General features: G+C 42.0%; 1 protein-coding gene across 1 annotated transcript in view; it reads right to left on the bottom strand.

The window, feature by feature from the left end:
- Positions 1-27,691, bottom strand: part of COL13A1 (collagen type XIII alpha 1 chain) — a 154,052-nt gene that overhangs the window by 109,266 nt on the left and 17,095 nt on the right. The window contains exons 5-10 of the mRNA XM_058187686.1: positions 25,516-25,566; positions 12,872-12,907; positions 10,858-10,884; positions 10,117-10,143; positions 5,056-5,082; positions 4,360-4,386 (exon numbers count right to left, since the gene is read on the bottom strand). Coding sequence (XP_058043669.1) covers positions 4,360-4,386; positions 5,056-5,082; positions 10,117-10,143; positions 10,858-10,884; positions 12,872-12,907; positions 25,516-25,566 — 195 coding nt within the window. The remainder of the gene's footprint in view (positions 1-4,359; positions 4,387-5,055; positions 5,083-10,116; positions 10,144-10,857; positions 10,885-12,871; positions 12,908-25,515; positions 25,567-27,691) is intronic.

Here is a 27,691-nt window from a genome sequence, read left to right as displayed (position 1 = left end):
CCGAACAACCAAAGACCTATATATATATATATAAATAAAGAAAACATATATATATATATATATATATATATATATGTATATGTATATGTATATGTATATATGTATATGTATATATGTATATATATATATTTGAGGTTGTCACGGGTGTTTGTATGTAGGTCTTTGGTTGTTCGGGTTTTCTCCCGTAAAATTGAAGTGTCTTGGTGACGTTCGACGAAGTCTCATTCGTCATCTTCAGGCTTCAGCTCATGCTCTGGGAGCAATGTGATCGCAGCTGTTTCTTCCTTTAACTGCTAGTTGGGGTTTGAACTGATTGGGTGGGAGCTTGGCTGTGCTCTGATTGGATGGGGGGGGTTTGTGCTCTGATTGGATGTGGGTGTGTCCTGTTTGGGTGGGGGCGTGGTTGTGCTCAGTTTAGTCTGTGTTGCAGGGGGATTTGAGCTGGTGAGCTGCATTGCTGTTGTTTGGCTTCGTGGTCGTGCTACATCTTTATGGTGGGTGTCAGTCTGCTGCATGTATGGATATATGGGTGTATGGGTGTCAGTCTGCTGCATGTATGGTGTCAGTCTGCTGCATGTATGAAGCACAACCAAGGACCAGAAGCCAGACTGCAGCTGCAACATTAGCCATTTCAAACCCCTCCAATCCATACATGCAGCAGACTGACTTCGTCGAAATGTCGCCAAGACACTTCCAATTTTACACGGGAGAAAACCCGAACAACCAAGGACCTATATATAACAATGTCGGCTCACCAGGAAGGTGAGCAGTATTCACATATAGGTCTGACAAAGGTTTTATATGCCCTAGTTTGGAGTATAGCGTTACCAGAGAGAAAACTTTGTAAAATAAGATTTACAATTCTTAAAGCCTTTTTTGCAGTGATGTTACAGTGAGCTCTGGGACTTAGATCTTTCGAAATGAGTACTCCTAGGTCCTTGACAGAGTGTGGGTCAACTTTTAGATCGTTTCCAGTCAGCAAATATTTGATGTTCTTATTTCTATTGCCAATGTGCAGGACTGAGCATTTGTTACCAGAGATTTGGAATTGCCAATTGTTTGACCATTCAGATACATAGTCTAGGTCAATTTGAAGGGTAGCAGAGTTGTCTGTGGTGTTGAATTTACCAAGATCTTGTTCTGGCTTTTTACAACTTGTGACTTAGATTGAGATTTAGACATTGCAATAACTCTTTGTGGTCCTAACCCTCCTAGAATTTCTGGAGCCCTCGTGCTACAGCAATACAGTACTCAGAGATTGCCCCATTTCTGAATGTTCGCATGGGATAATGCTTTCTCCTAGCAGTATAGCTCATCAATCAATGTGTTATAGACCATATTTTCTAAGAAGAGAAATTTCTCTGGCTATACGTTAGGATTTCTGTCATGGCTAATCCTCCAGATAATCAGCTAAATTTTGGCTGAAATTTGATGCATTGAAGGACTCTTCCAAATTGAGATATGGAACATAAAGTTCTCTTGAACATTATTGTTTATTGTCCAGATAATCTACAGGAATAACGTTTCAAGTCCAATCAGTTTCACATAAACAATTGCTTGGTGGAGATTTTGGCACTGAAATGTTTTGATGCCTTTCAAGAAACACAATTAAATCTCATCACATGCAATGTTGGCTTTGTTAAATATTTGATTTATTTTTTTCTGCTTAATGATAATTGTATGCTGTCTTATTTTGTTTTCAGGGATGTAATCTGGCAAGAGTCGTTTTAAAATTGGCAGTGAATAAATCACACACAGATCGTATGGTTAAGAATTCAAATAAGATTCAGTGGTAATGATTAAGTTTACATTGCATTCTCAGTGAATCAGCATTGATTCGGGCTATATCATTGGCCCCAGAGATGTAAAAAAATGCCATGTCAAATTCATATTCAAAAGTTTCTTAAAACATTTGGAGCAGACAAAGACAATACTTGTCTCCTGAAGTTTCTTTTCTTCTCCTATTCCTTGATCATCATAAAGGATAAATTTTATGCAACAAATCAAATTGTAGGGTTTTTTTTTATTGCCTTTAGAGAATTTTAGAGATTTAGTGGTTGATAGGAACCTTGTGATGCTGAGTACATTTTGCAAACCAGTGAGTCGCTCATTTTAACTTGGTTTCAAATGAGTCAAACTTCATAATTCTTTTAGGCTCTAACTTGTTGTCTAAACTGTAACTCGTTCCCATTGTTTAGATTAAACTAAAACTGAAAGATTTAAAAATTAAAATAAAACTAAAACTGAAAGCCTTTTCTGGATGGTCAGCGGATTATTGTTATACAAGGTCAGACCTGTAACTTGCTTGTGTGGTTGTGTAAATTCCCATCTTTTTTTATTCCCCCAGCTCTTTTTTTTAATGCTATGTAAATACCCCTTGGCTATTGTAACTCTAAACACATTAGAATTTGTCGTGTTGCTTTGTTGCGCTCAGTCTTTCTCTTTCTCTTGTTAGTTATAGTTATAGTTGATCTAAGCATTCTACAAGAAGGCTAAACAACGTGACATCTGCCCTCTGGAGCATCATCGTGCCCCCCTCTGGAGGTCCTTCTGGTTCCCACTGTGATGATGTTTCAAAAGGCATTGAAAACATCATGGCTGTTCTCCCAGACTCTGGGGTAGCCTGGAACACTTTGGTTTTTCTGTTTGTGGAATCATATCCTTTGTTCTTTTATCTTATTGTTCTGGCTTTTTATACTGTTAAAGTACCCAGAGTTGTTGGGGTTGGGGTGGGGGGTTTGTCAGATATTCTTCGAATCTATGCTAATAAATAAATAAACGAAAAATTGCTGGACAATATCTGAACTCTGCTGCTTCACTTCAGAAGGCCCGCTGTGCTAAATGACCAGGTTCTGTTTCATTTAAACCTACAACACTTTGGTAGGGTTTCACTGCCATTTTAACACGATTTGAATAAAAGGAACAATAGCAGTGGTGGGTTCGAACCGGTTTTATCACCGGTTCGCTTCGTGCATGCGCTTTGCGTGTGATCGCCATGCACTTAACTGCTACGCTCGCGCGCACGCCGAACTTGCGCTTTGCGCAAGCGCATTTAATAAAAATACAGTTGAGGCATGGCAATCCACTCTGCCGCACCTTACAGCTGGGCTAAAAACAAAGGAATAAAGATATGTATAGCGCGGGGGTGGGCGGGAAGGCCCAATTGACAGACGGAGAGAACCGGTTTGCTCATAGCTCAAGATTTCTGCTACCAGCTCTCCCGAACCGGGGAGAACCGGTAGCAACCCACCAATGAACCATAGGTGAGGAGGTGAAGCATTCTCCAATGACTGTGCTCCACCCCTTTCTGATAACAGAATTTGTGGGACTACAGTAGGGGCCAAACATGTGGAAACCTTTGGGGGAAAAGTGTATTTTCTAAAACTAGCTAATGGCACCACTTTTTTTTTGGAGTGGTACCATAAAATTATATATCAATGGAAAGACAATTTAATCAAGAACGTAATGCAATAACTTTTATGGAGGATTTTCTCTTAGAATAGCAGTTACAGTGTAAAGAAGAAAAGTGAAACACGTAGAAAAAAGGAGATCTACAAAAACGATTACCATGTCAGTTAATACTTTAGCTGGGTAACCTTTAGCATGAATTACGGCCTTGCTATGTCTTCCCATGGAGTGAACCAAGTCTTTTAGTTTTGCAGCTGTTCTAATGTGAAACCAAGATTGAGTGATTGCTTCTATTAACTGGGTTTTATTGCTGGGAGGCTTCTGACTAACAAGTTTCTTTAGTCAGCTCCATAGATCTTCAATTGGGTGAAGGTCTGGGCTACTCCCAGGCCATTCCAGCAGTGGAATAGGATTATCTTGAAACTCCCCCCCCCAAAATGGTGTTTTTAGCCATTAAACCTCAAAAATACTCTTTTCCCAAAAGGTTTCCACAATTTTGGCCACTACTGTAGGTTATGGAAAAACCTTGATAAGTCCGTTTAAAAAATATTCTTCTTTCTTTGGTCAAGAAAGGATCCAAGTCACAGAATATCTATGGTGGATGAGAGAAACATAGCAGTGTTGGAATTAATTTTTTTTACTACCGGTTCTGTGGATGTGGCTTGGTGGGCGTTGCTTGGTGGGCATGGCAGGGAAAGGATACTGCAAAATCTCCATTCCCACCCCACTCTGGGGCCAGCCAGAGGTGGTATTTGCCGGTTCTCCGAACTACTCAAAATTTCCGCTACCGGTTCTCCAGAACCTGTCAGAACCTGCTGAATAGCACCCCTGAAACACAGGAAGAACCCCGGATCTTCCTAGTTGACCTGTTTGAAGTCCCATGGAAGCTATTCAGGCCAAGAAGGGATAAGATACAGAGTTCAGTTCAAAAACCCAGAAGAATTTGCTTACCCTGTGTGGATATTCTCCGCACTGACCCTGCAGAAACAGAGGGATTAAAAAAGAAAATATTTTAAATCATGTAACCCAAAATAGAGTCAAAGAGACAGGACCACAGCAGGTGCATCATTGTGAAGAGTGCTTTCATCTTGGTGGGGATAATGGTGATTGACCCAACCTGGACAATGGCCTCATATCAGAAAGAGCTTTGTTGGCTAAGGAATTCTGAGGAGTTGAAGTCCACAAGTCTTAAAGTTGCCATGGTTGGAGACCCCTGTTTCACAGTATCATGGTTCAAAATGATTGGCCAATTTTGTTTACTACGGTTGATTCAGGGTCAAATATGCCCATAGTTCTAGGATTGCTTATTTAATGTGTTCCTTCTCCCGCAATTATAATAATTATCTGATTTGGAGCAAGGAAATTTTCAGAGCTACAAAATTCATCAATGAAACTGTCTGCCAATTCATTGGAAGACATTCCCTCCACTGAAATGGTACAATTTTCATGTGCAGCTGCCGGAATAATTGTTCTTACCTATGTATATGGATTAAAAGGGCAGGTTCTGGTATATTCTTTTTAAGCAATAACCAGGGACAGTGAAACTATTGATGCAGGCATACAGGAAGAACCAGATTTCAGGTTTCAGTTTTAAAAATATATGTATTCAAATATGATCTGAATTTTTACAACCTATATTAACTTTACCTTTTCTCCTTTTTGTCCTGGCATCCCCTATGAGGGGGGAGGAGGGAGAGGGAGGGAGGGAGGGAAGGAGGGAGGGAGGGGGAGAGAGAGAGAGAGGGAGGGAGGGAGGGAAGGGGAGAGAATGTTTAATATTTTTTAGAGATAGCCATTAATCAAAACTGCCCTGATGTCTAATCTTAGATTTCTAATCTTAGTATCAGTAGAAATACTTACTAGTTGAACTCTGACCTTGGGAAGCCCAAGGTCACACTGAGTGAGAGGGGAAGTGAGCTTTATTACAAAAATTGTAACACAAGTTATACAAAGTACTGGCATTACAGAGAGGGGAGAATGGATTGCATCCTCTTTTGAGATTATTAATACTTCCATGCTTTGAAATCCAAGTGTACCTAGAATCTTTCAAACAGCCTAGATTAAATGGGATTTCACAAAGTGCTTGCAAGGTGGGCACATTTGGAATTTTGAACTGCAAAAAATTGTACGTCCACCATAGAGCTGCCAGGGTAGATTCGACTAGGCTTAAAACCCTGTTTATCTAACCAGATAATTTTACCTGTTTTTCTGAGCCAATGAATCTACTTCTGCATAAAGGTTTGGGCTAAAGTCATCCATTATTTCTATTTTGTGAAAATGCCTATTGCTGTGATGGCGAACCTACGGCACGCATGCCCGAAGTAGCACACGGAGCCATGTCACCTGGCACACGTGGCGTCGCCCGTTCCTCTTCCAGGTTTCTGGCACACATGTGCACGCAACATCATGTGGCAGTGCTGAAAACTGGAAGAGCTGGTCTTCCATTTTCCTGCATGAGCATGTCCGCCAGCCAGCTGATGGGCGCATGCACATGCGTGGCAGTAACTAGAAGACTTGCTGGCTGGCGCGCATGTCTGCGCCGGAAACTAGAAGTACCTTATCTGGCGCACGCATGCCCCCTGGGCAGCTCCTCTCCTTGGTCGCGGCCCTGATGAGTGCTCGCGTGAAGCGTTCGTGCACACGCGAAATGCTCCCTTTTTGGCACTTGGTGCTGAAAAGGTTTGCCATCACTGGCCTATAGGATGGGCTAAGATTCATGGTCAAAGAAAACGTGCCATTGACTTCTGCCTAGAGCTGCAGAATCATTTGGAAGATCACCATACATGTTCATTATGAAGATCCACCCAGTGGTGGGATTCAGCCAGTTTGCACCACTTCTGGAGAACCGGTTGTTAACTTTCTGAACAGTTTGACAAACTGGTTGTTGGAAGAAATCATTAGGGCAGAGAACCGCTGTTACCGTATGCCTCCCACCGACCCGTACGCTCACACAGAGAGGGTCTTCTCAGGGTGCCGTCCGCCAAGCAATGTCGGCTGGCGGCCCCCAGGGGAAGGGCCTTCTCTGTTGGAGCACCTACCCTCTGGAATGAACTTCCCCCGGTTTGCGTCAACTACCTGACCTTCGGACCTTTCGCCGTGAATTGAAAACGCACTTGTTTATCCAAGCGGGACTGGCTTAACTTTTTAAACTTTTGAATTTTAAAAATTTTAATTGGGGTATTTTTATGTATTTTATGGGTCAAATTTGATGGTTTTAAATTTTCGGCCATTTATAGAATATGTTATTTTAATTTTGTTTTAATTTGTATATTGTATATTGTACTGTTTTTTAATCTGGCTGTACACCGCCCTGAGTCCTTCGGGAGAAGGGCGGTATAAAAATCTAAATAATAAATAAATAAATAATAAATAAATAAAAACGGGTTGTTAAATTACTTGAATCCCACGACTGGATCCACCCCTACGTTTGGATTAAAAGAAAAGCACACCATTGGTTCTCCGGATACTTTAGAAAACCGGCACCTGCCCAGAACAAAAATAAAGAACCACATTTGCAAAATAGGGGCAGCTAAGTGACAATTATTTTGAGCCGCGGAGGAGGTCAATTAGAAGTCTATCTACTTTGGGTCAAGTCAAGGAGAACCTGGCCATACTACAAGCTTGCAGCATTTAACAGTTTGTACAGTGGGATTATTTCATTAATTTGGATGAGAAGAGAGAAAAACAAAATCCAGTGGTTCACTGTGGTTTTGATGCTGGTTAAAAGTCAGGTTACATTGAAAAATGATTCTAGCAAAAGCAGAAATTCACCTACAGTGAGATGAGATATGTGTCTAGAGTAGGCCAAGATGCACATAGGTAGCAGCAGAATTAGCAAGAAAGAGAGAATGTTTGGATCAGGGACCATGTGTTCACCAAGCATGTTTGCTTGCAAACAAGAAGTAATATTCATAGGGAGGTTAAAAAAAAACTCAAAATGGCATCCATGTAAGAAATGGGGCAGGGCTTCAATCACATAGCCACCATTTTGATTATTTTACACCCATTCACCCACTGACTCTTACTTTTACACCCATTCACCCATTGGACTACTACTATTTGTAGTTTCTAGTGACTAGCATAAATAATTTTGCAGGTAGTTTATTTTCAAAATCCGTTGGGAACTCTGAGTATATACGTATTTCTAATTTTTTAAAAATTGGCGCAAGAAAGTGTAAGATCTTAAAACAATTTCTTAATGCCCCATCCTGTTTATTTCCCAACTTTTCTCTCACCTCTCTCCCATACAAGCATACACCGGTACTATGCTTCTTGGGATATATGTGAAAAACACACTTTTATGGTTATCTATATTTATAGTTATCTGTAAAGCGCATGGTAATTCAATAAGGCCATTTTCACATAATTCCCATAGTGGAAAAAATGACCAGTTAACAGCATGCACGGTATTGTATATATTTTTTAGACTCCAGTGATTTAAAAATCCATTTGAATAAGTGTTATGATTTCCCATATTAACATCTGTTTCTAAGCCCAGTCATAAAATCAACCATCTGGGAAGTTCGGACTGCATTCACACTACACTACTCTTATAATATAGTGCTTGAGATGTTGTTTACAGTACAACTATTAAACACTGAATCCAAGGCAAAAATATGTCATTTCATTATTTCATATGATACCTTGATTACAGTTCCTTATGGTCTCATAGCGCCTTCTAGCATTTCGTAGCCAACATGGAGGGGAGTGTAAAATCTGCCTTCATTGTGGTCATTTCAGCCCAACAATGGCCAGAGATGGCTTGAAAATACTTTAATTCAAAATTGGGTATACTGCCTATATCACAACCAAATTTTCCAGAATGGTTTGAAGAGAGGAGATTACTGAATTATATTTCATGGAGAACTCATCAGACCATCACTTCATTCTGGATTTTATAATCACCATTCAAATATCAATTCATAATCCTTATTTATATGTGCAATTCAAGAAATTAATTAAATTCCTGGGGTCTATATTGTACTGCATTGAGATTATTATCAAACTTAGTTTTGTTTCTGATGGATTTATATGATCTCAGTTGAGAAAATAGCTGTAACAAGAAATGCTGAGTGCAAAAAACAGCACAGGTGAAAAGTGTTTGTTAAGCTGTAGGTAAAGGCAGTGGTAGGATTCAAGTAATTTAACAACCAGTTCTCTGCCCTAATGATTTCTTCCAACAACCAGTTTGCCAAACTGCTCAGAAAGTTAACAACCGGTTCTCCCAAAGTGGTGTGAACTGGCTGAATCCCACCACTGGGTAAAAGTAAAGGTTCCCCTCGCACATACGTGCTAGTCGTTGCTGACTCTATGGGGCGATGCTCATCTCCATTTCAAAGCTGAAGAGCCAGCGCTGTCCGAAGACGTCTCTGTGGTCATGTGGCCGGCATGGCTCAACGCCAAAGGCGCACGGAATGCTGTTACCTTCCCACCAAAGGTAAGTAGAAAAATAGGGACCACCTTCCCACCAAAGGTGGTCCCTACTTTTCTACTTGCCTTTTTTACGTGCTTTCGAAACTGCTAGGTTGGCAGAAGCTGGGACAAGTAACGGGAGCTCACCCCGTTACACGGCAGCACTAGGGATTTGAACCGCTGAGCTGCTGACCTTTCAATTAACAAGTTCAACGTCCTAGCCCCTGAGCCACCGGGTCCCTATTTGTTAAGCTATGAAACAACTTAAATCCATGATTGGGAAATGAAATCAGGATCAGTAAAATAAAGTCAAATAAGGAAGCACAAAAAACCACTGTGAGCTGATTTAGATAAGTATTTCCCTTGTTTCATGATTGCAACACGAAAAAATAATATAAATAAGCCATCCAAAATCACATACAACAAACTTAAATTTTGTGCCACTTTACAACCAATTTCACATAGACGTACACCAGCATTAGATGACAATAAAGTGGCAGAGGGAAGAGGTCATATAACAGTTTTTGGTATTACTTCAAATTATAGATGCGAGATCATGCTTTTGAATGTGGTCTTTTGTTAGGCACACCTTGTTTATAATGCATATAATCTATACCATCACTAGATGGGAGCCACGAGTTGGTGTTTTGGTGTCTGCACTGCCATCTCATGGTCATTTGTAATACTGCAACCACTGTATGGTAATATATTTATGTTTTAAACATCCCTGGCCAAGAGAAAGCTAGTGCAGCAGAGAAGAGTTTGGGAAATCATTTAACATTCCCCAAAATTTTGAAATGAATTTCCAGAAATCTGTTGGATCCATTTGTGAAGTATAGTTTTCAGTTTTAATTCCACATCAGCAGGTCTGCCCATTCAAAAATATCATACCGGGACTTTCCCATTATTCCATAGAAGCAAACTTCTTTCTGCATATATAGCACTGCTTTTAAAAAGTATATGATTGTTTTAAACAAATCTAATAATCTACCATACAGCTGTTTAATAAAGACAAAGATAGAGTTTACAAATTTCTTAGCACAAATCACTATTTTGTCTTTCTAACCTGCCAAAGAAAGAGAAATCTATTTGAATTTCAGCTCTAAGCAATCCCAACTAGAGTCAGGAATGCTGGGAACTATATTTTAGTTCCATCTGGAGAGCTTCAAGTTTTCTATCTCTTCATTTCCTATAAAGATGGATCCTCAAAAACATCCCTGCCAATTGTTCTTTTCCATGAACATGAAACTTAATAAACGGAATGCTGCATGCAAAATTGATTGAACATCTCATTACCATTTCCCCTTTCTGTCCAGGTTGTCCCTGAAACAAGATAAAAAAAAGAGAAGTGGGTTTCAGTATAAACCTTTTGAACATTAAGATCAGAAATTATTTTAGATTTGTCCTGTTTATTCAACAGCTGGGGAAGGGGAGAATAGCAATAACAATAGCACTTAGACTTATATAGCGCTTCACAGTGCTTTTACAGCCCTCTCTAAGCGGATTACGGAGTCAGCATATAGCCCCCAACAATATGGGTCCTGAGAAGAGAACAGAGGAAAGTGGAAAAGAGAAGGGAAGGGAAGGGAAGGGAAGAGAGGAGAGGAGAGGAGAAGAAAAGAGAAGAGAAGAGAAGAGAAGAGAAGAGAAGAGAAGAGAAGAGAAGAGAAGAGAAGAGAAGAAGCTCAAAGTTGACTCAGCCTTTCCATCCTTCTCAGATCAGTAAAATGAGGACCCATATTGTTGGGGGCGATAGGCTGACTCCGTAAACCGCTTAGAGAGGGCTGTAAAGCACTGTGAAACGGTATATAAGTCTAAGTGCTATTGCTATTGCTATGGAAAATCTCACCGTATTCTGCTCACTGTTGCCCCTTTGTCTATTAACCCACCTAAATTTATTCCCTGATCATTTTGAAATAAGCTTTTTAAACAACCTTCTGGCCAGAAATGTGAGGGGGAGGATTATGGGAAAGTGAGGTGGGGGGACTCAAAGGCTAAGGGATAAGAATGAGAACAACAGAAAATGACTTCACTTACTGGCTTGCCATCCAAACCAATTGGACCCTAAAAAGAGAGGGAGAAAAGGGGTGGGAGAGGAGAGAGAGAGAGAGAGTGAGAGTGAGAGATCAATTGATTTAAATAGCAAGGATTTCTTTTTATAGCATATTTTTGTCTTGCCAGTACAACTCACCATCTTGATCATGCAATGTTAGGATCAGAGATATAAATATATCAAAAACTGGGGGGGGGGGAAAGAAAGTCAATATTTTAAAATATGCACGAGTGTACTATTTTAACAATTGCAATTGGAACATATAGCGAGAATTGTGGGAAAGGGAACTAGGGACAAACTGAGTCATCTTTACCTCATGATAGATATGGAGTTAAATATAGGTAGTCCTCAACTTACAACCACAATTGAACTCAAAATTTCTGCTGCTAAGTCAGACAAATTTGTGAGAGTTTTGCCCCATTTTACAACCTTTCTTGCCAGAGTTGTTAAGTGAATCACTGCAATGTTAAGTTAGTAACACGGTTGTAAAGTGAATCCGATTTTCCCATTGACTTTGCTTGTCAGAAGGTGGCAAAGGGTGATCACATGACCCCAAGACACTGAAACCGTCATAAATACATTTCAGTTGCCAAGCATCCGAATTTTATTCACATGACCATAGGGATGCTGAAACAGTTGTGGTCAAAAGTGACTTTTTTCAGTGCCATTGTAACTTTGTATGGTCACTAAACAAACTTTTGTAAGTCGAGGACTGTTGTGTCTCGCCCAATCTCACCACAGCCGGGGCCTTCTTATCTGCTTCCGAACACGGAGGAATGTCCTAGTATGCCTCCCGGCCCCAGCCCTGGCTCCATGCCCAGACAGGCTGAAGAGGAGGAAGTATCTCCAGCCCCCAGCTCTGGCTCCATGCCCAGGCAAACGGAGCAACTAGACCCCTCCCCCTCCTCCACAGCATGTGAGCCTGAGGGAGGTCAATTGCCAACAGCTGCCGACTGGAGTGACCCTCGCGTCAGAAGACTTGATAGGCGGAGGCAACAGAAGGAAGGGAGGGGCAGGCCTGGATAAGTGCTGAGTCATAGAGCCACACCCCATGGCCTATATAAAGGACCTGCTTTCTGGCATTCTCTGAGTCAGGCAAAGTCTAAACATATCTTGCTGAAGTCACTTTCTGGTCTCCTGCCTGCCCTGAGGACTTTGCTAGGACTTTGGCAGAGCTGCAGAGGCACGCCTGATTCGGATTTCTCTGACCTGGCCGTCAGCGGAGGAGTGGGACACGACAAGGACTACCGTATATTGTTGTATTACACATCAGCAAAGAAGTATATAAAAGCAGATTATTTGAGTTATAAATTATGGTTAATTATCTCCTGGAATGCCATAAAAAATGATGTTAAGAAATGGTTCTTATTTATAGTATTCCTATATTTGTTTCCCCAGTTTTGTTTCCCTGCTGCTGTTAATTTTCAGTCTGTTCAGTTCACTTATAAAACGGTGTTACACGGTAGGCAGGTGCATTCTAAAATATTACTTTTTTCTACTGGAATTTAAGAGTTTTAGTTCTGAGACGTCATTCCACTTAACGTTTATCCATAACACCGACTGAACTGGAAACTAAGCCAAATGATTTATGCATTATTGCAGCTGGTTTGAGGTTATAGTATTTATTTTATTGAATTATTGTGGAAGGAAATTCCAAGATTAATGTTGCTAGTTACCTTTACTATAAAAAAAAAATGGATGGAGGGATGCAAATCACCGCAAATCTGTTTCGAATATCAGATCTGGTTAAATGAATTGATTTGAAATACTGAACAAAAGCAATCCATAACAAATTCTATTTTATGCATTAAGCTGCTAGGGTCATTTGGTGTATGATTTGATTTGAAAAAATGATGCAATTTATTACTGTTGAATCAAACGGTCAGATCTTAGAACAGATCAAAACATTACAGTAAAACAAACAAACAATTTATTTTACGTTTTCCAATCTGTGCAATAAAGAATTGTTCAGCAATTTATACTAAGGATCCTACTTACTGGAAACCCAGGAAAACCTCTTGTTCCAGGCTGTCCCTGAGTAAAACAAAACAGAACAAGAAATTTGAAGAAGCAAATCAGGCTGCAGCATTTTTCTTGCTATTTCACTTCTATCGAGCTTAAATTCCCTCTGTTACATTGTTAGCCAGTGGCTGCACTTGTTTTACATTAACTCCTAAGTATAGAAAATAAATTGTACAAATTCAAAATTATTTCAAACGTGATAGAATTCACAGGAAAATCCTAAACCACCTTGTCTCATCGAGTGCATTTTTCCACCATTCCTATTTTTATTTTTATTTTTTTTTAAATTTGGTCATGGGCATTAAACAACTTTCTATTTTTTTATTGGTGATTGTTGCGGCCTGCCAACAACCAGTGGAGCTGGCAGCAGGTTTGGACTGTGAGGAGGTTGGAGAGGAACACGGGCCAGTCCTGGAGTCTGAGGAAGGCTCTGATGAGGGCACTGCATTGGAGGCAGAGAGGGGGACAGGGCCATATGGCAGTTATCAGCTGTCTTCAGAGTCAGACATCAGTGAGGCAGATGAACAGCTGGAGCCTGTTCCCAGTGTGTGCATGCCCAAAGTTGCCAGATGAAGGGAACAGCTAAAGAACAAGGGTCGACTTGGGAGTAAGGCCACAGGTGGACGATGAATGGCCCCTTGCAGACAGAATAAAAGAGAAGCAAAGGTGGAGTGGAATTTGCAGGAGACAGTTAGTTTGCGTAATTGGTTCATGACTCTCCATGACTCCTTGCCAAGTTTTGAAGATATCGGCCTGGCAGCACTCCAAGCCAGATAAGGTCTGTGACTTAAATTCACCCTTGAAAGACCTTGATGGATGTGAATGAGAAGAATTCACAGTAACTTAATAAGAAGGGGTTCTTGTCAGGAAGGAGTCTGCTTCATGCTCTTGGGAAGCCTTTGTGCCTTTTTCCAAGTCATGGGCACGCCTATGTATATATAGTGTGCCCAATGTGGCTAATTTCTTTCCCTGAAATTGCTTGCATGATCTTTTGGCAATATGGAAACCCTTCTTTTCAACCATATGGTTCAGTTTCAAGCTTATTTTCAAGCCACATCAATGATGGGTCTTCATGAAATTGAGTATAGCATACAGTATGTGGTTGTAAACACCACCCTGGAGCCAAACTAAGCGGGCAGAAAATGTATTCCCCAATCAGTATGGAAACAACTAATCGGACAAACCAAAACAAGCAGCTGTGTAGCGGTCTGTCACATTGAATGTCACTTGGCGATTCCATCACATCATTACAAAAATACAGCATCCAGGAATAGGCAACCTAGTGACTTCTAGTTGAGGTTTTGGATTTCCACTGCTTTTTGCCTCAGAAAACAGAGCCAATGGCAAGGAATTTAGAGAGGTGTAATCCAAAACACTTGGAAGACCTAGATTGTCTACCGCCACATGTATGAATATTGAATGAAATTGGTTGGTGCAAATGTTCCAGTAGCATATCCAAACAGCCTAAGATAGGAAACGATATCCAATGTTAAATCCAAATTACAGATGTCTCTGGATATGACCAAAGTGATTGGGTATGATTAAAGAGCCTAACCTAGGAAGCAGGCAGAACTTGGCCAAAGCTAATTCAGGTGCACAGGACTTACCAAGTACTGGGTGAAGTCAACTGGTGAAGCCAAACAAGCCAACAAACCATTAGAAAACCCTTTTCTAGTTAGAGGTATTTTCAGGGCCATCTATTGTGGACTTGAAAAAAACAGTTTTAATAAAACAATAGAACATATGTAGCTCAGTCCTGTATGAAACAGTCATCAGAGAGTAGGGATGCTGGGAGCAGGAAGTAGAAGGAACGCATGTTCTAGAGCGTACACCAGCCAACTGGAACGGCAGCATTTCTATCTTCTTCTTCTTGTTGTGCTATATCTGTCATCGGATATCGGCGATCATGTTGGCAACCCTATTTTTATCAGCAGCCGCGTGAAAAAGTGCTGCTGATTTTTGTCCAAACCAGTCCCTTAGATTTTGAAGCCATGATGTTCTTCTGCTGCCTGGACCTTGTTTGCCTTCAATCTTTCCTTGGAGGATTAAGTGAAGGATGCTGTATTTGTATGCAAGAATGAAATGATCAGACTGCTCTGTTCTAACAGCCGATGGTGAATGGACAGGTGGGAGAGTGGGCAGGATTATTTCTGATGCGGAAGAAGAAAACGAAGGTGGAGGTTACCTTCTCTGCAGGTTGGGGAAGACTGAGGACAATGTCATATCTTCCTGCCCTCCAAAAAGGATAGCACATAATCCTCAAGGTGGATTTAGTATAAATCTGCTCCAAGTCTCACTGTTTTATAAAGTTTAGAGGATGGAGAATGGAGCCAATCATCAGTTGAAGGAGGAAAGGAAGGAAAATGCATACAGAGAAGGAAAAGGCTCCTTTAAGCCACAGCTGGCTCATACCAAATGGATCTTTGGGGGGGTGGGGGGGCTTTGTCATTCATATTGACAAAGCCTTAATTTATCAGGATGATGCCTGCCTGCCAACTCCTAAGGATGCTACTTAACATTCTAGCACCTCTATATTCTTTTACTGGGCACAGAGAACCCGTTCCCATTGTAAATGGGCCTGGAGCAGGGGTGGGATTCTATCGGTTCGGACTGGTTCGGGAGAACTAGTAGCTCCAACGATCAGTGGGCCCGCCTGCCCCTGTGCTTTACTGACCTATATCCTCTCAGCTGAGCGGATTGCCGCACCTCAGCATCTTCTATTTGGATTCTCTGAGCTAGGTTTATCTTCTGTTGACCAAAAGGACATGGACATGTAGTTTTCTTGACAGCAATATGGAAGTGGTTGGTACTGATTTCTCCTGGGAGTCTTTTTTAAAAAAAACTTTTACTGGATTAAACGTAAAGTGCTACAAGAGTTGTCCATCACAATTAAACGTAAAGGTTCCCCTCGCAGATATGTGCTAGTCATTCCTGACTCTAGGGGGCGGTGCTCATCTCTGTTTCAAAGCCGAAGAGCAAGCACTGTCCGAAGACGTCTCTGTGGTCATGTGGCCGGCATGACTAAATACCAAAGGCGCACGGAACGCTGTTACTTTCCCACCAATGGTGGTCCCTATTTTTCTACTTGCATTTTTTACGTGCTTTCGAACTGCTAGGTTGGCAGAAGCTGGGACAAGTAATGGAAGCTCACCCCGTTACACGGCAGCACTAGGGATTCGAACTGCTAAACTGCCGACCTTTTGATCAACAAGCTCAGCGTCTTAACCACTGAGCCACCTTCCATCACAATTAGCACTGCAGTTAGATAGCAAAGGGTGCACACAAAGGTAGCAAGTCACAGTTGCCTCCCTCCTTGGTGAAATGAACGAAATAGAATTATATCCATTTCTAAACCTGCATGCCTATATGTACATTTCACTATGCAAAGCTACGTCCTTTTTAAAAATCTTCTTGTCACTGATACATAAACAGACACCCTTAATCTAAACCATGAAGAACCAACATAAAGGAGATGGGAGGGAAAAAAAGCAGACCTAGGCAGGACTGAGTCTAATGTTCCATTCTTCTTTTAAGTGTCCTTCTTCTTGTTCTACACAAATGAAGGAAAATGAAGAGGCCCAGGCAGAAGGGCTTGTTATGAACCCTAGCCAATTAGTTTGAACTTTCTGAATCAATTACGTGTGTGTGTGTGTGTGTGTGTTTGTGTGTGACAACTTCAAGCTTTTTTTTTTATTATTCGCATTTACACTATGTTAAACAATAGTCTTCATCTATTTGTATATTATGTACAAAGTCAACTTATTGGCCCCAACAATCTGGGTCCTCATTTTACCTACCTTATAAAGGATGGAAGGCTGAGCCAACCTTGGGCCTGGTGGGACTAGAACCTGCAGTAATTGCAGGCAGCTGTGTTAATAACAGACTGCATTAGTCTGTTGAGCCACAAGAGGCAGGAATATATGCAAGAAGCTTGCATATATTCAGTGCTTGTGGTGTAGTTTGCAGTGCCTGGGGTCACTTTAGAGAGGAATAGAGTTGACAGCATGGTTGAAGTGATCTGAATTAAACCATATGGCGGGAAGGATAAAAGCAGATGCCATTACTGTTGGCATCTGCTGCCAGCCATGGAAAATATGTAGATCATGTTTTCCAAAAGCAAAGTATAGACACTTTAAAGAAGTATGATGTAGTCAAGATCAAACCGGTATCATGCCAGAGTACAAGATATGGAATAAGTTCCAGGGAAGCAGCTTTTCAGTTGAAAGCTTGAAAAGTTGTCCCAGGAGAAGATCAGCTCAAGGAGAAATGGTGGGTTCCATTCCATTATTGTCTTCAGAGACTAGATAACTACCTGATTGGGATGCTTTCATTGGAATCTCTGTGTTGTGTCTTGCCCGCCCTCAGAGCAGCCGGGGCCTTCTTACCTGCTCCCCAACACTGAGGAATGTATGCCTTCCGGCCCAAGTCCTGGCTCCATGCCCCCACAAACTGCAGAAGAAGGAGCATCTCCCTGCCCCAGCCCTGACTCCATGCCCAGGCAAACGGAGCAGCTAGACCCCTCCCCCTCCTCCACAGCAGGTGAGCCTGAGGAGGGTTTACTCCCAAGAACAGCTGATTGGAGTGACCCTCGCATCAGAAGATTGGAGAGGCGGAGGCAACAGAGGGAAGGGAGGGGCAGGCCTTAATGAGTGCTGAGTCATGGAGCCACACCCCATGGCCTATATAAAGGAGCTACTTTCTGGCAGTCTCTGAGTCAGGCAAAAGTCAAACTTATCTTGCTGAAGTCACTTACTGGTCTCCTGCCTGCTCTGAGGACTTTGCTAGGACTTTGGGCAGAGCTGCAGAGGCAAGCCTGATTCGGATTTCCCGGACCCAGCCGTCAGCGGAGGAGTGGGACACGACACTCTGCACAAGACAGGGGAAACGGACTCTGCTTACCTTCTTACCTTCCCAACCGGTTCGGAAGTGCACGCGTGCATCACGTGAGCTCGCGGACCCTCTGCGCATGCACAAACCCTTCTGTGCATGTGCAGAGGGTAAAAAACAGGTTACTCTGATTAAAACCAGGAAGTAACAACGACCGGGCGGGTGGGCAGAGCTGTGCGCTGCCATCGCTACCGGTTCTCCGAACCACCAGCTGCCATCACTACCGGTTCAGCCAAACCGGTCCGAACCGGGAGCATTTCACCCCTGCTCTGCCAGCTGCTCCCCACTCTGGGATTCTATGGTTCTTATGGCAATGGGGATTTTATTAGTCCTAACTTCTGTTGGGAGACAAACTCTCCCAAGCATTGTACTTCCAAGATGTTATTAATCCACGTAGCTGACATTTTATTTCCTCCATAAACTGGAGGGATCCCAAAAGGTTCAGCATCTGACCTTAATTCAGAAGCATCTTAACATTTAGTAACCATATAAGACTAGACCAGGGGTCTCCAACCTTGGTGACTTTAAGACTTGTGGACTTCAACTCCCAGGAGCCCTCAGCCAGCAAAGCTGGCTGAGGGCTCTTGGGAGTTGAAGTCCACAAGTCTTAAAGTCACCAAGGTTGGAAACCCCTGAACTAGATGACATAGCTAGGGCTCGCTGCCTTAGAAGAGTGAGGATGACTCACACCCCGGTCAGCACTTCTTTATTCTCCTACCATTGGGAAGGAGATATAAAAGCATAGGCAGCCGCACAAACAGGCTAAAGAACAATTTTTATCCATGGGCTGTCAGGTCTTCTGAATGAAAAATAACTTTACAACAACTTAGCATGATTGACTTGGGGGGCCTGGCGCGACGTGCAATAACTTCACATGGTACAATAGGATTGGGTGTTTGTTTAGCAGGATTCACTGGGATAGGGATTTTCTGTTTTTCACTATGAGTATTGTGTTGGGGGGGTGTGCACGAAGGAAGGCTCAGCCAATCTCATAGTACACATCAGGGGTGAAATGTAAAATTTGTTACTACTGGTTCTGTGGGCATGGCTTGGTTGGGGGGGGGGGGTAATGTGACTGGGTGGGTGTGGCCAGCTTTTTTTTTTTTTAAGCATTTTTTCTACAACCTCTTCGGTGGAAGAGGTTGTAAAAAATGCTTTTAAAAGGTTCTGGCGATCAGGCAACTCAGCTGCGATCGCCAGAGGAGCCTTTTAAAAGCTTTTTTTTTAACAACCTCTTCGGCTGAAGAAGTTGTAGAAAAAATGCTTTTAAAGAGTTCTGACGATCCCAGCTGAGCGATTATCAAAGGCTTTTTTTTTTAACTTTTAAAAGTATTTTTTTTGTCGAAAGAAAAAATGCTTTTAAAAGTAAAAAAAAACAAACTTCTGATGATCGTGTGGCTCAGCTGGGGTGGCGGAGGGGCAGGGATTTTTCCTACTGGTTCTCTGAACCACCCGCCGCCATTGCGACCGGATCGGGCGATCTGGTCCGAACTGGGAGCATTTCACCCCTGGTACACATGTTGTACTCTGACAATAAAGGTTTGAATTGAATTGTTTGACTTGAGTAGATTACTTTTTTTTTTTACCTCGCTTAATATTGCTTACTGTGAGAGGGAGCAGAAAAATATCTGGACAGGAATGTATGGATGTACGGATGTATGCGCACATGCATGCGTGTAGAAAAAAAATTGAACTTGAAGTGAGCCCTTGAGAGGTTCAGAATGCAGCTAGAATCTTTGAAGCAATATTGGAACATTTCTGGTGAGATCAAAGCAGCTGTTTCAAACTGAAAATAGGGTCAGGACACTAGAAAACTAGATCAAGGCTGCTGAGCCCAAAAGCTCATCGCTGCTTGATTAAACCAGAGAGTTTCAAGTTAGAAATGCTTTGCACACCAAAACAAAGCAATGGTTACTAAGAACCCTTCTTGTCATAACCATTAAAAAAAAATAACCTATAGTAGGTTGTACAGATGATCTCTAACTAATATATATCTTGTTCGATATTCTGCAAAACATTTAAAGTAGTACCCTACGGCTTTCCAATTTTTAGTCATTTAAGGATGGTATGACATCTCTACTAACATGAGAGCAGTGTTCCAATATTTCAGGGGCTGTCACAAAGAAGAGGGAGTCAAGTTATTCTCCAAAGCACCTGAGGGCAGGACAAGAAGCAATGGGTGGAAACTAATCAAGGAGAGAAACAACTTAGAACTAAGGAGAAATTTCCTGACAGTTAGAACAATTAATCAGTGGAACAGCTTGCCTCCAGAAGTTGTGAATGCTCCAACACCAGAAGTTTCCAAGGTCCCTTTCAACTAAATTATTCTGTTCTGTTCTGTTCTGTTCTGTTCTAATCCACAGCAGGGGTGAAATTCAGCCAGTTCTTTCTGGATCACGTGATATGGTAGGGCTGATTGCATGAAGCCCCACCCACCTGCACGGATGTTATGACGTCCCTTTTTTGCGATGATTTTCAGCCTCTGCGCATACGCAGAAAGCTTTGTGGTGCGCGCACATTTGCAAACTGGTAGGGAACTTAAGTGAATTTCACCCCGATCCACAGGCTTAAAAAACAAAAGTATTAATCAGTGCTCCTTCCTCAAAACTGGTGAGCTACCAAGTAGGGTATCACAAAGTAGGCGAACAGGTAGAAACCCACCACTGATTGTGCTCCAGTCCTAGTTTAGATTTATTATTTTTATATTGCAATCATTTATATCTAATAGAAGCTGCATTCAGATACAAAATTATGACTCATGTGGTAAAGTCAAATATTAATAATATTTAAAATTAATTCTTAATATTAAAAATAAGACTTTGCTGAATTAGTTCACACCTATACCCAAGTTACAAAGATTGTATAGACTAATTTTGTTAAGAAGGAGACTCTTTATGGTTGCATTGTTAAATTTCTTGAAGTTGGAAACTCCAAGATACAATGCAAATGATGAAAAAGATCCTACTATATTAAAATCATTTTAGTGATCAAATGAGCCTCAAGGTCAGCAGTATTCACCAGGGCTGTCAAAAAATAACCCCAAGATGGCGGATGTAGTAATATAATTAAAGCCCCACATGTTTTGGGTAATATGAATATAATATGTGGGATTTCAATGGCGCTGTCTCCATTATCCAAGGTTTTTTTTAATTTGAATTTATATCCCGCCCTTCTCCGAAGTCTCAGGGCGGCTTACATTGTGTAAGGCAGTAGTCTCATCCATTTGTATATTATTTACAAAGTCAACTTGTATTGCCCCCCCAACAATCTGGGTCCTCATTTTACCTACCTTATAAAGGATGGAAGGCTGAGTCAACCTTGGGCCTGGTGGGACTCGAGCCTGCAATAATTGTAATTGCAGGCAGCTGTGTGTTAATAACAGGCTGCATTAGCCTGTTGAGCCACTTCCCAGGTTGATCTTCATTGCAATTCTTTCCCAATTTATCTTAGATAAACCTTATTGTGCTGATTTATCTGTGTCCAATCACACTTGGCCAATAAAATTCTATTCTATTCTATTCTATTCTATTCTATTCTATTCTATTCTATTCTATTCTATTATCAGACCATGCGCCTTGGCAGAAGACTCTAGAGCATTTTAAAGGAGAAGAATGGACACTTAATTTACCCCATTACTTCAAATCTCTTGGATGTTACAGGAGAAGATGGAAGTAATATATCTCTTCATGGGAATCATGTCTGCCAAATGCTTCCTTGAAGACTATTTCTTAAGCTTCCAAAGAATCTTAGAATTGTTTCCTGCATATCTTAAAATTGCTGCATGGAACATACTTTTCCACCTACAAAAAACATTGCAGAAGCCGTGAAATTAATTATTATTAATTAATATTTAAATCTCCTTAGAAACACTCTCAAATTGACCTAAATGTTCTTTTCCTTTTTAGAAAAATGCTGAATGCTAGGATGATTAAAGTATTCTAAATCAGGAGTCTCCAACCTGGGCAATTTTAAGCCTGGAGGACTTCAACTCCCAGAATTCCCCAGCTGGCTGGGGAATTCTGGGAGTTGAAGTCCACCAGGCTTAAAGCTGCTAAGGTTGGAGGCCCCTGTTCTAAATGACAACAACAACAACAACAACAAAAAGAATCATTTGCTCATATTTGCTTTGGTGAGATATATATAAAACTACCTAGAGCTATTGTTTTGGCACCAAAGGGAGATGAGCTGCAATAAATCCAACAGGTTGTCCATCACTTAGCTTTCCAAATGAGAAAGAAATGAAAATAGCTGTTGGTTGGTGTGTTTTTTTTAAACCATTCCTATGGCTAAGAAAAGAATTCAGGAGGAAATCCGGTAAGGGTGCAACCTGGCCTCGGATATCTTCTCCAGCAGGAGACAATAAAAAGGCCAGAGCAAAAGTTCAGGCATTTCAGATTCCCAGAAGCCTTGAGTTTTCCCTTCCTCAAATGCTGTTTCCTTCAAGGGCTCCATAACAGAACTGTGAGAACTGCCAAAACTGCAGAGAAAGTCTGTTTCTGCCATGCTGAGCATGCTGCTTTGCTGAAGCCAAGAAAAAAGAAAAAGAAAAAGAAAAGAAGAAAAGAAAAGAAAAGAAAAGCTAGTAACACTGACTAAATGAAAACTTCTGGGTCTGCAAGTGTTCACCTCACGTTGCTTCCAAGAAAACCGTCTGGAAACTATTTGCCATTGTGCATCTGTCCAAATCATGCTATTATTCAAGCTTCCTTGCTTTTCTTTGCTATCAAGAGCCTCCTTAATGTTTATCACCAGCCTGCCATTAAACTAAATAATTTCTTTTTACAATCGATTCTCAGATCGAACAAAGAACATTTCCCTTTGTCCTTCCTAGTACTGTTAATTGTTACAGACACAAGGCAGGACTTTTTCAGTCACAGCCCTCAACTATTTAGTACTCCTGTACAGTGGTGGGTTTATACTGGTTCTACCCGGTTCGGGCAAACTCGTAGTGGCAATGGCAGGAGGCTCCGCCCACCTGCCCGGACGTCATCACGAAAGTTCTGTGCATGCGCAGAAGGTTCTGCACGCAAAGGCTCATATTTGTGAACCAGTAGCAAAGGTAAGTGAATCCCACTACTACTCCTGTAGACTTGTTCTAATAAAACTTAGGGGGAAAAGTGTTCTCTAGACAAGAGGCTTGCTCCTGGGGAGGAAAACTATGGCAAATCTAGACAGCGTACTAAAAAGCAGAGACATCACCCTGCCAACAAAAGTGCATATAGTCAAGGCTATGGTTTTCCCAGTTGCAATGTATGGCTGTGAAAGTTGGACCATAAGAAAGGCTGAGCGCCAAAGAATTGAGGCCTTTGAACTCTGGTGCTGGAGAAGACTCCTGTGAGTCCCTTGGACTACAAGGCGATCAAATCGGTCAGTCCTATAGGAGATCAACCCTGACTGCTCTTTAGAAGGCCAGATCCTGAAGATGAAACTGAAATACTTTGGCCACTTAATGAGAAGGAAGGACTCATTAGATAAGAGCCTAATGCTAGGAAAGATTGAGGGCAAAAGAAGAACGGGACAACAGAGAACGAGATGACTAGATGGAGTCAATAAAAGAGTAGGTGTGAGCTTAAATTGATTCCGGAGGATGGTAGAGGATAGAAAGACCTGGAGGAATGTTGTTCCTTGGGTCGCGATGGGTCAGACATGACTTCGCAACTAACAACAACAAAGGATGAGTCTCAAATTCAGATTAAATGGTTTTATCGTTATATGCAACAGGGTGGCCAAGAATGGATTAGAAACAGCAGGCCCAAAGTAACCAAATAGCAATAGCAATAGCACTTAGACTTATATAATGCTTCACAGTGTCTTAAAGCCCTCTCTAAGCGGCTTACAGAGTCAACATATTGCCCCCAACAGTTTGGGTCCTAATTTTACCCACCTTGGAAGGATGGAAGGCTGAGTCAACCTTGAGCCAATGAGCCTCGAACTGCCAAACTGCTGGCAGCCAGCAGTCAGCAGAAGTAGCCTGCAGTATTGCCACCGCAGCTCAAGTAAATGTTGGGAAGAATATGAAGGCAGAATAACAGAGTTGGAAGGACCTTGGAGGTCTTCTAATCCAACCACCTGCTTGAGCAGGAGACCCTCATTTCAGGCAAGTGGTTGTCCAGTCTCTTCTTAAAAGCCTCCAGTGATGGAACGCCCACAATTTCTGAAGGCAAGCTGTTCCACGGATTACTTTTTCTGACTGATACGAAATTTCTCCTTAGTTCTTAGGTTGGACCTCTCCTAGATTGGTTTTCATCTATTGTTTCTTGTCTTGCCTTCTGGTGCTTTGGAAAATAAGTTGACGCCCGCCCCCCTTCTTTGTGGCAGCCCCTCAAATATTGGAACACTGCTATCACATGGTCCTTCTTTTCACTAGACTAGCCAGACCCAATTCCAGCAACCGTTCATCATGTGTTTTAGCCTCCAGCCCCCTAATCATCTGTGTTGCTCTTCTCTGCACTTCTTCCAGTCTCAACATTTTTTAAAATATTGTGGTGACTAAAACTGGATGCACTATTCCAAGTGTGGTCTTACCAGAGCCTTATAAAGCAATAATAGCACTCCACGTGATCTTGATTCTCTTCCTCTCTTAATGCGACCTAGGATTACATTGGCGTTTTTGGTGGCTGCAGCACGCTCATATTTAAGTGACTGTCCATTAGGAGTCCAAGATCCTTCTCACAGTTACTCCTATTAAGCCAAGTTTCACTTAATTTCTACCGGTATATTTTTTGTTTTTTCTAGCCTGAGTGTAAAACCTTATTTTTCTCTACATTAAATGGACAAGTGGAAAGGATGTTGGCAGATGTAGTCCACATCCTTTCTACTTGTCCCAAACCTCCCACTGTGAAATGGATTTTGTCTGTACCTCTAAATGTGTACAGAATTACCTTATGCAATTTTCTCCTGTGATTGAGTCTGAATTCTCTATTAACAGCTGGCTGGTTTTCCTTATATTTATGCTTCGCTGAAATGCTGAGATTGTATAACTTGGTGTTGGTTTCTCTGTTTAGATCTAGGAATATTTTCTTCCTTTGTAAACGCAGGAGAGAAAAATGCTGATAAAATCGCTTTGAGATTTTTGTGCTGAGGCGGCGCGCTTTCTAACCAATATATTCTGCAATTTCAGCGTAAAAACAAATTTAGCCACTGGCAGAAACCACATCATAATACAGCTGCTTGAGAACAGATGCCAGTTAGATTTTAGGATTCCCTAACCCTGTAAAGCAGTGTTTTTCAACCTTGACAACTTTAAGATGTGTGGACTTCAACTCCCAGTATTAACTGGCTGGGGAATACTGGAAAATGAAGTCCACACATATTAAACTTGCCAAGGTTAAGAAACATTGCTTTAAACCAGGGTTCTGCAATCTTAAACACTCAAAGAGCCATTTGGACCCGTTTCCCACAGAAAAGAAAACACCGGGAGCCACAAAACCCTTCCCGTGCCTGACTATTTCTTGAGTGGCCACAAAACTAGCATATGTAGTCGAATTAAAAATTCTGTTTTCTTCTGAAACTTTTCTTTTCTTGGATTTATCCATGGTTGGCCTACCGGGGGTTGAAAAGCTCAATAAATCACGTGCCAGCAGGTGTCACACATTGGTGGTTGTGATGCATATTTTGAGTGACAGGGAACCGCAGCAGAGGGATGAAAGAGCCACATGCAGCTCCAGAGCCGCAGGTTGCTGACCCCTGTTTTAAATATTAAGAGGTAATAATCAGAAGACATAGAAACTTACTGGAGGTCCACGGGGACCAATGATGGACATGCCAGCCTCTCCTGGAGCTCCCTGCAGGGATAAAGAGAGAGAATGTATATATAGAAAAGAAGATCAAAACCATTTTTTTAAAAAAAAAAGCAGGTTAGAGATTAATATTAAAAAAAGAGGCAGAAAAAACAAGGAGACAATGGTGAAGTAAGCAATAACACCAAAGTGAGTATTTAGAGTGAAAAATTCAAAGGAACGAGAGGAGAGGGCTGAAAGGAACTTGTGGCCAAAGAAATAATAAGAGGAAATGAAACATTTAAATAAAGGGGGATTAAAAAGAACAATACACACACACAGATTCTTCATTGTGATTAAAAGCAGGTTTTAACTGCAGGTCCCCTGGACCTTTTCTAATCAAGACAAGGAGCCATTTTGGATTTATCCTGAAATTGGATCAAAACACTACTCTGAATTCCTCGGGAATGAAAAGTAATCTCACCTCATGGCCATTAAAAACTATTATTGGATGCCAAACTTATCTCAGGTCCAAGGATCATTCTTCTCCATTGCAAAGTGGCCTTGTTTAATTGGGGTGGTGGTGGTTTAAGAGTAATTAAGGAGTAAGCTACCTTTAAAGGGCTGTGGAATTTGTGTTGTCAAGCAGTATATGTCTACGGGTGCGTGGACTCAAAACATTTTTGTTGATGGGAGAACACAGCGCTTTACACTGTCTGATTTTGACTGCATAAATCATATTTCAGCAATACTATAGACTTTTGATTCCATTGACGGAATGATGCCTTTAAAAATTGTTATTTCTATAGGGTGTGAAATGCAGTAGCCCTGTATCTGCTAGACTGTATCTCTAGGGGAAGAACCAAAATACCCATAATCAGGGGTGGGCTTCAAAAATTTTAGCAAGGGGTTCTCTGCCCAGTTGCTGGGTGGGCGTAGCCATGGTGGGTGTAGCCTAGTTGGCCTCCTGCACCACGATCAAGGGGGATGTTTTTGCCCTCCCCGGGCTCCGGAGGCTTTCTTTGAGCCTCTGTGAGGGTGAAAACGGACTCCCCAGGCTCCAGAGGCCCTTCCCTCCTCTTCCGGTAGGCCCATTTTTCACCCTCTCTGAGCCTCCATGCGCACCCTGCACTTACCTGCATCCAAAATGGGCTGTGTGGGGACTCTTGGTAGGGGTACGGCGGAGTGGGTGGGGCCAGCAAGAAGTGGGATTTGGGGGTTCTCTGAACTGCACAGAATCTTAGCTAGAGATTCTCCTGAACCCCTGCAAGCCCCCAGCAGTCCACCCCTGCCCATAGTACTTTTAAAGCTCACTTCGGTATTTGCTTTTCATGCTGTGGGCCTCCCACAATCATTCTAAATTTCTTTCAGATTAAGGTCTATTGATCATTATCTTTACATCTGCTCATATCTACCTAGATCCCTAACCCTTACACGTTTCTCTGGTGACAAGGGCTTACTTGAATATTTTTAATACAGAATCAAAGGGCCACCACTGTTCACCATCGATTGTGAAATCAAAGTTACAGGAGACACAAGGGTATTGTTGTGGCCTGTCGGCCACCGGCCCCTTCAACAGCCAAATCAGAGGAGGCGTGGGAGTCAGGGTCAACATCAAGGCAACTTGAGAGCTCTGAGGAGGAAGACGGAATGGAGCTGGCAGAGAATGAGACAGAGGCGAAGCCTAGGCCGTCCATCAGCCCTCAGATGGAGAGTCAACAGCCCCCAGGTCTGGAGGAGGCTGATGAGGAAGAGGAGGAACAGCTGGGTCCAGTGCCTGATGTGCAGATGCACAGAAGGCAGAGGAGAGGAGAGCAGTGGAAATCTGTGGGCCGGTCCTTGGGAAGGAAGAGCCACCGCTGCTAGCAAAGCCCCACCATAGTTCTGGGGATAAAAGGCAGGGGGTGGAGATGAATAGATGTGGCAGTCAACTATTCATCTTCCAGCCGGCCGGAGTTGTTAGCTGATGTTGAGAGAGAAACTTTTTGCTGGGGCTGCTGGGGCTCCTAATATAGGAATATTTGAGTTAATTTTAGAGCAGGGGTCTCCAACTTTGGTCCCTTTAAGACTTGTGGACTTCAACTTCAACAGCTTTGCTGGCTGAGGAATTCAGGGAGTTGAAGTCCACAAGTCTTAAAGGGACTAAGGTTGGAGACCCCTGCTTTAGAGGGTTTGTCATGTTTGGAGAACT

This window comes from Ahaetulla prasina, chromosome 6 (assembly GCF_028640845.1).
Source record: "Ahaetulla prasina isolate Xishuangbanna chromosome 6, ASM2864084v1, whole genome shotgun sequence".
NCBI classification, from domain to species: domain Eukaryota; kingdom Metazoa; phylum Chordata; class Lepidosauria; order Squamata; family Colubridae; genus Ahaetulla; species Ahaetulla prasina.
This window is presented reverse-complemented; position numbering and strand designations above follow the sequence as displayed.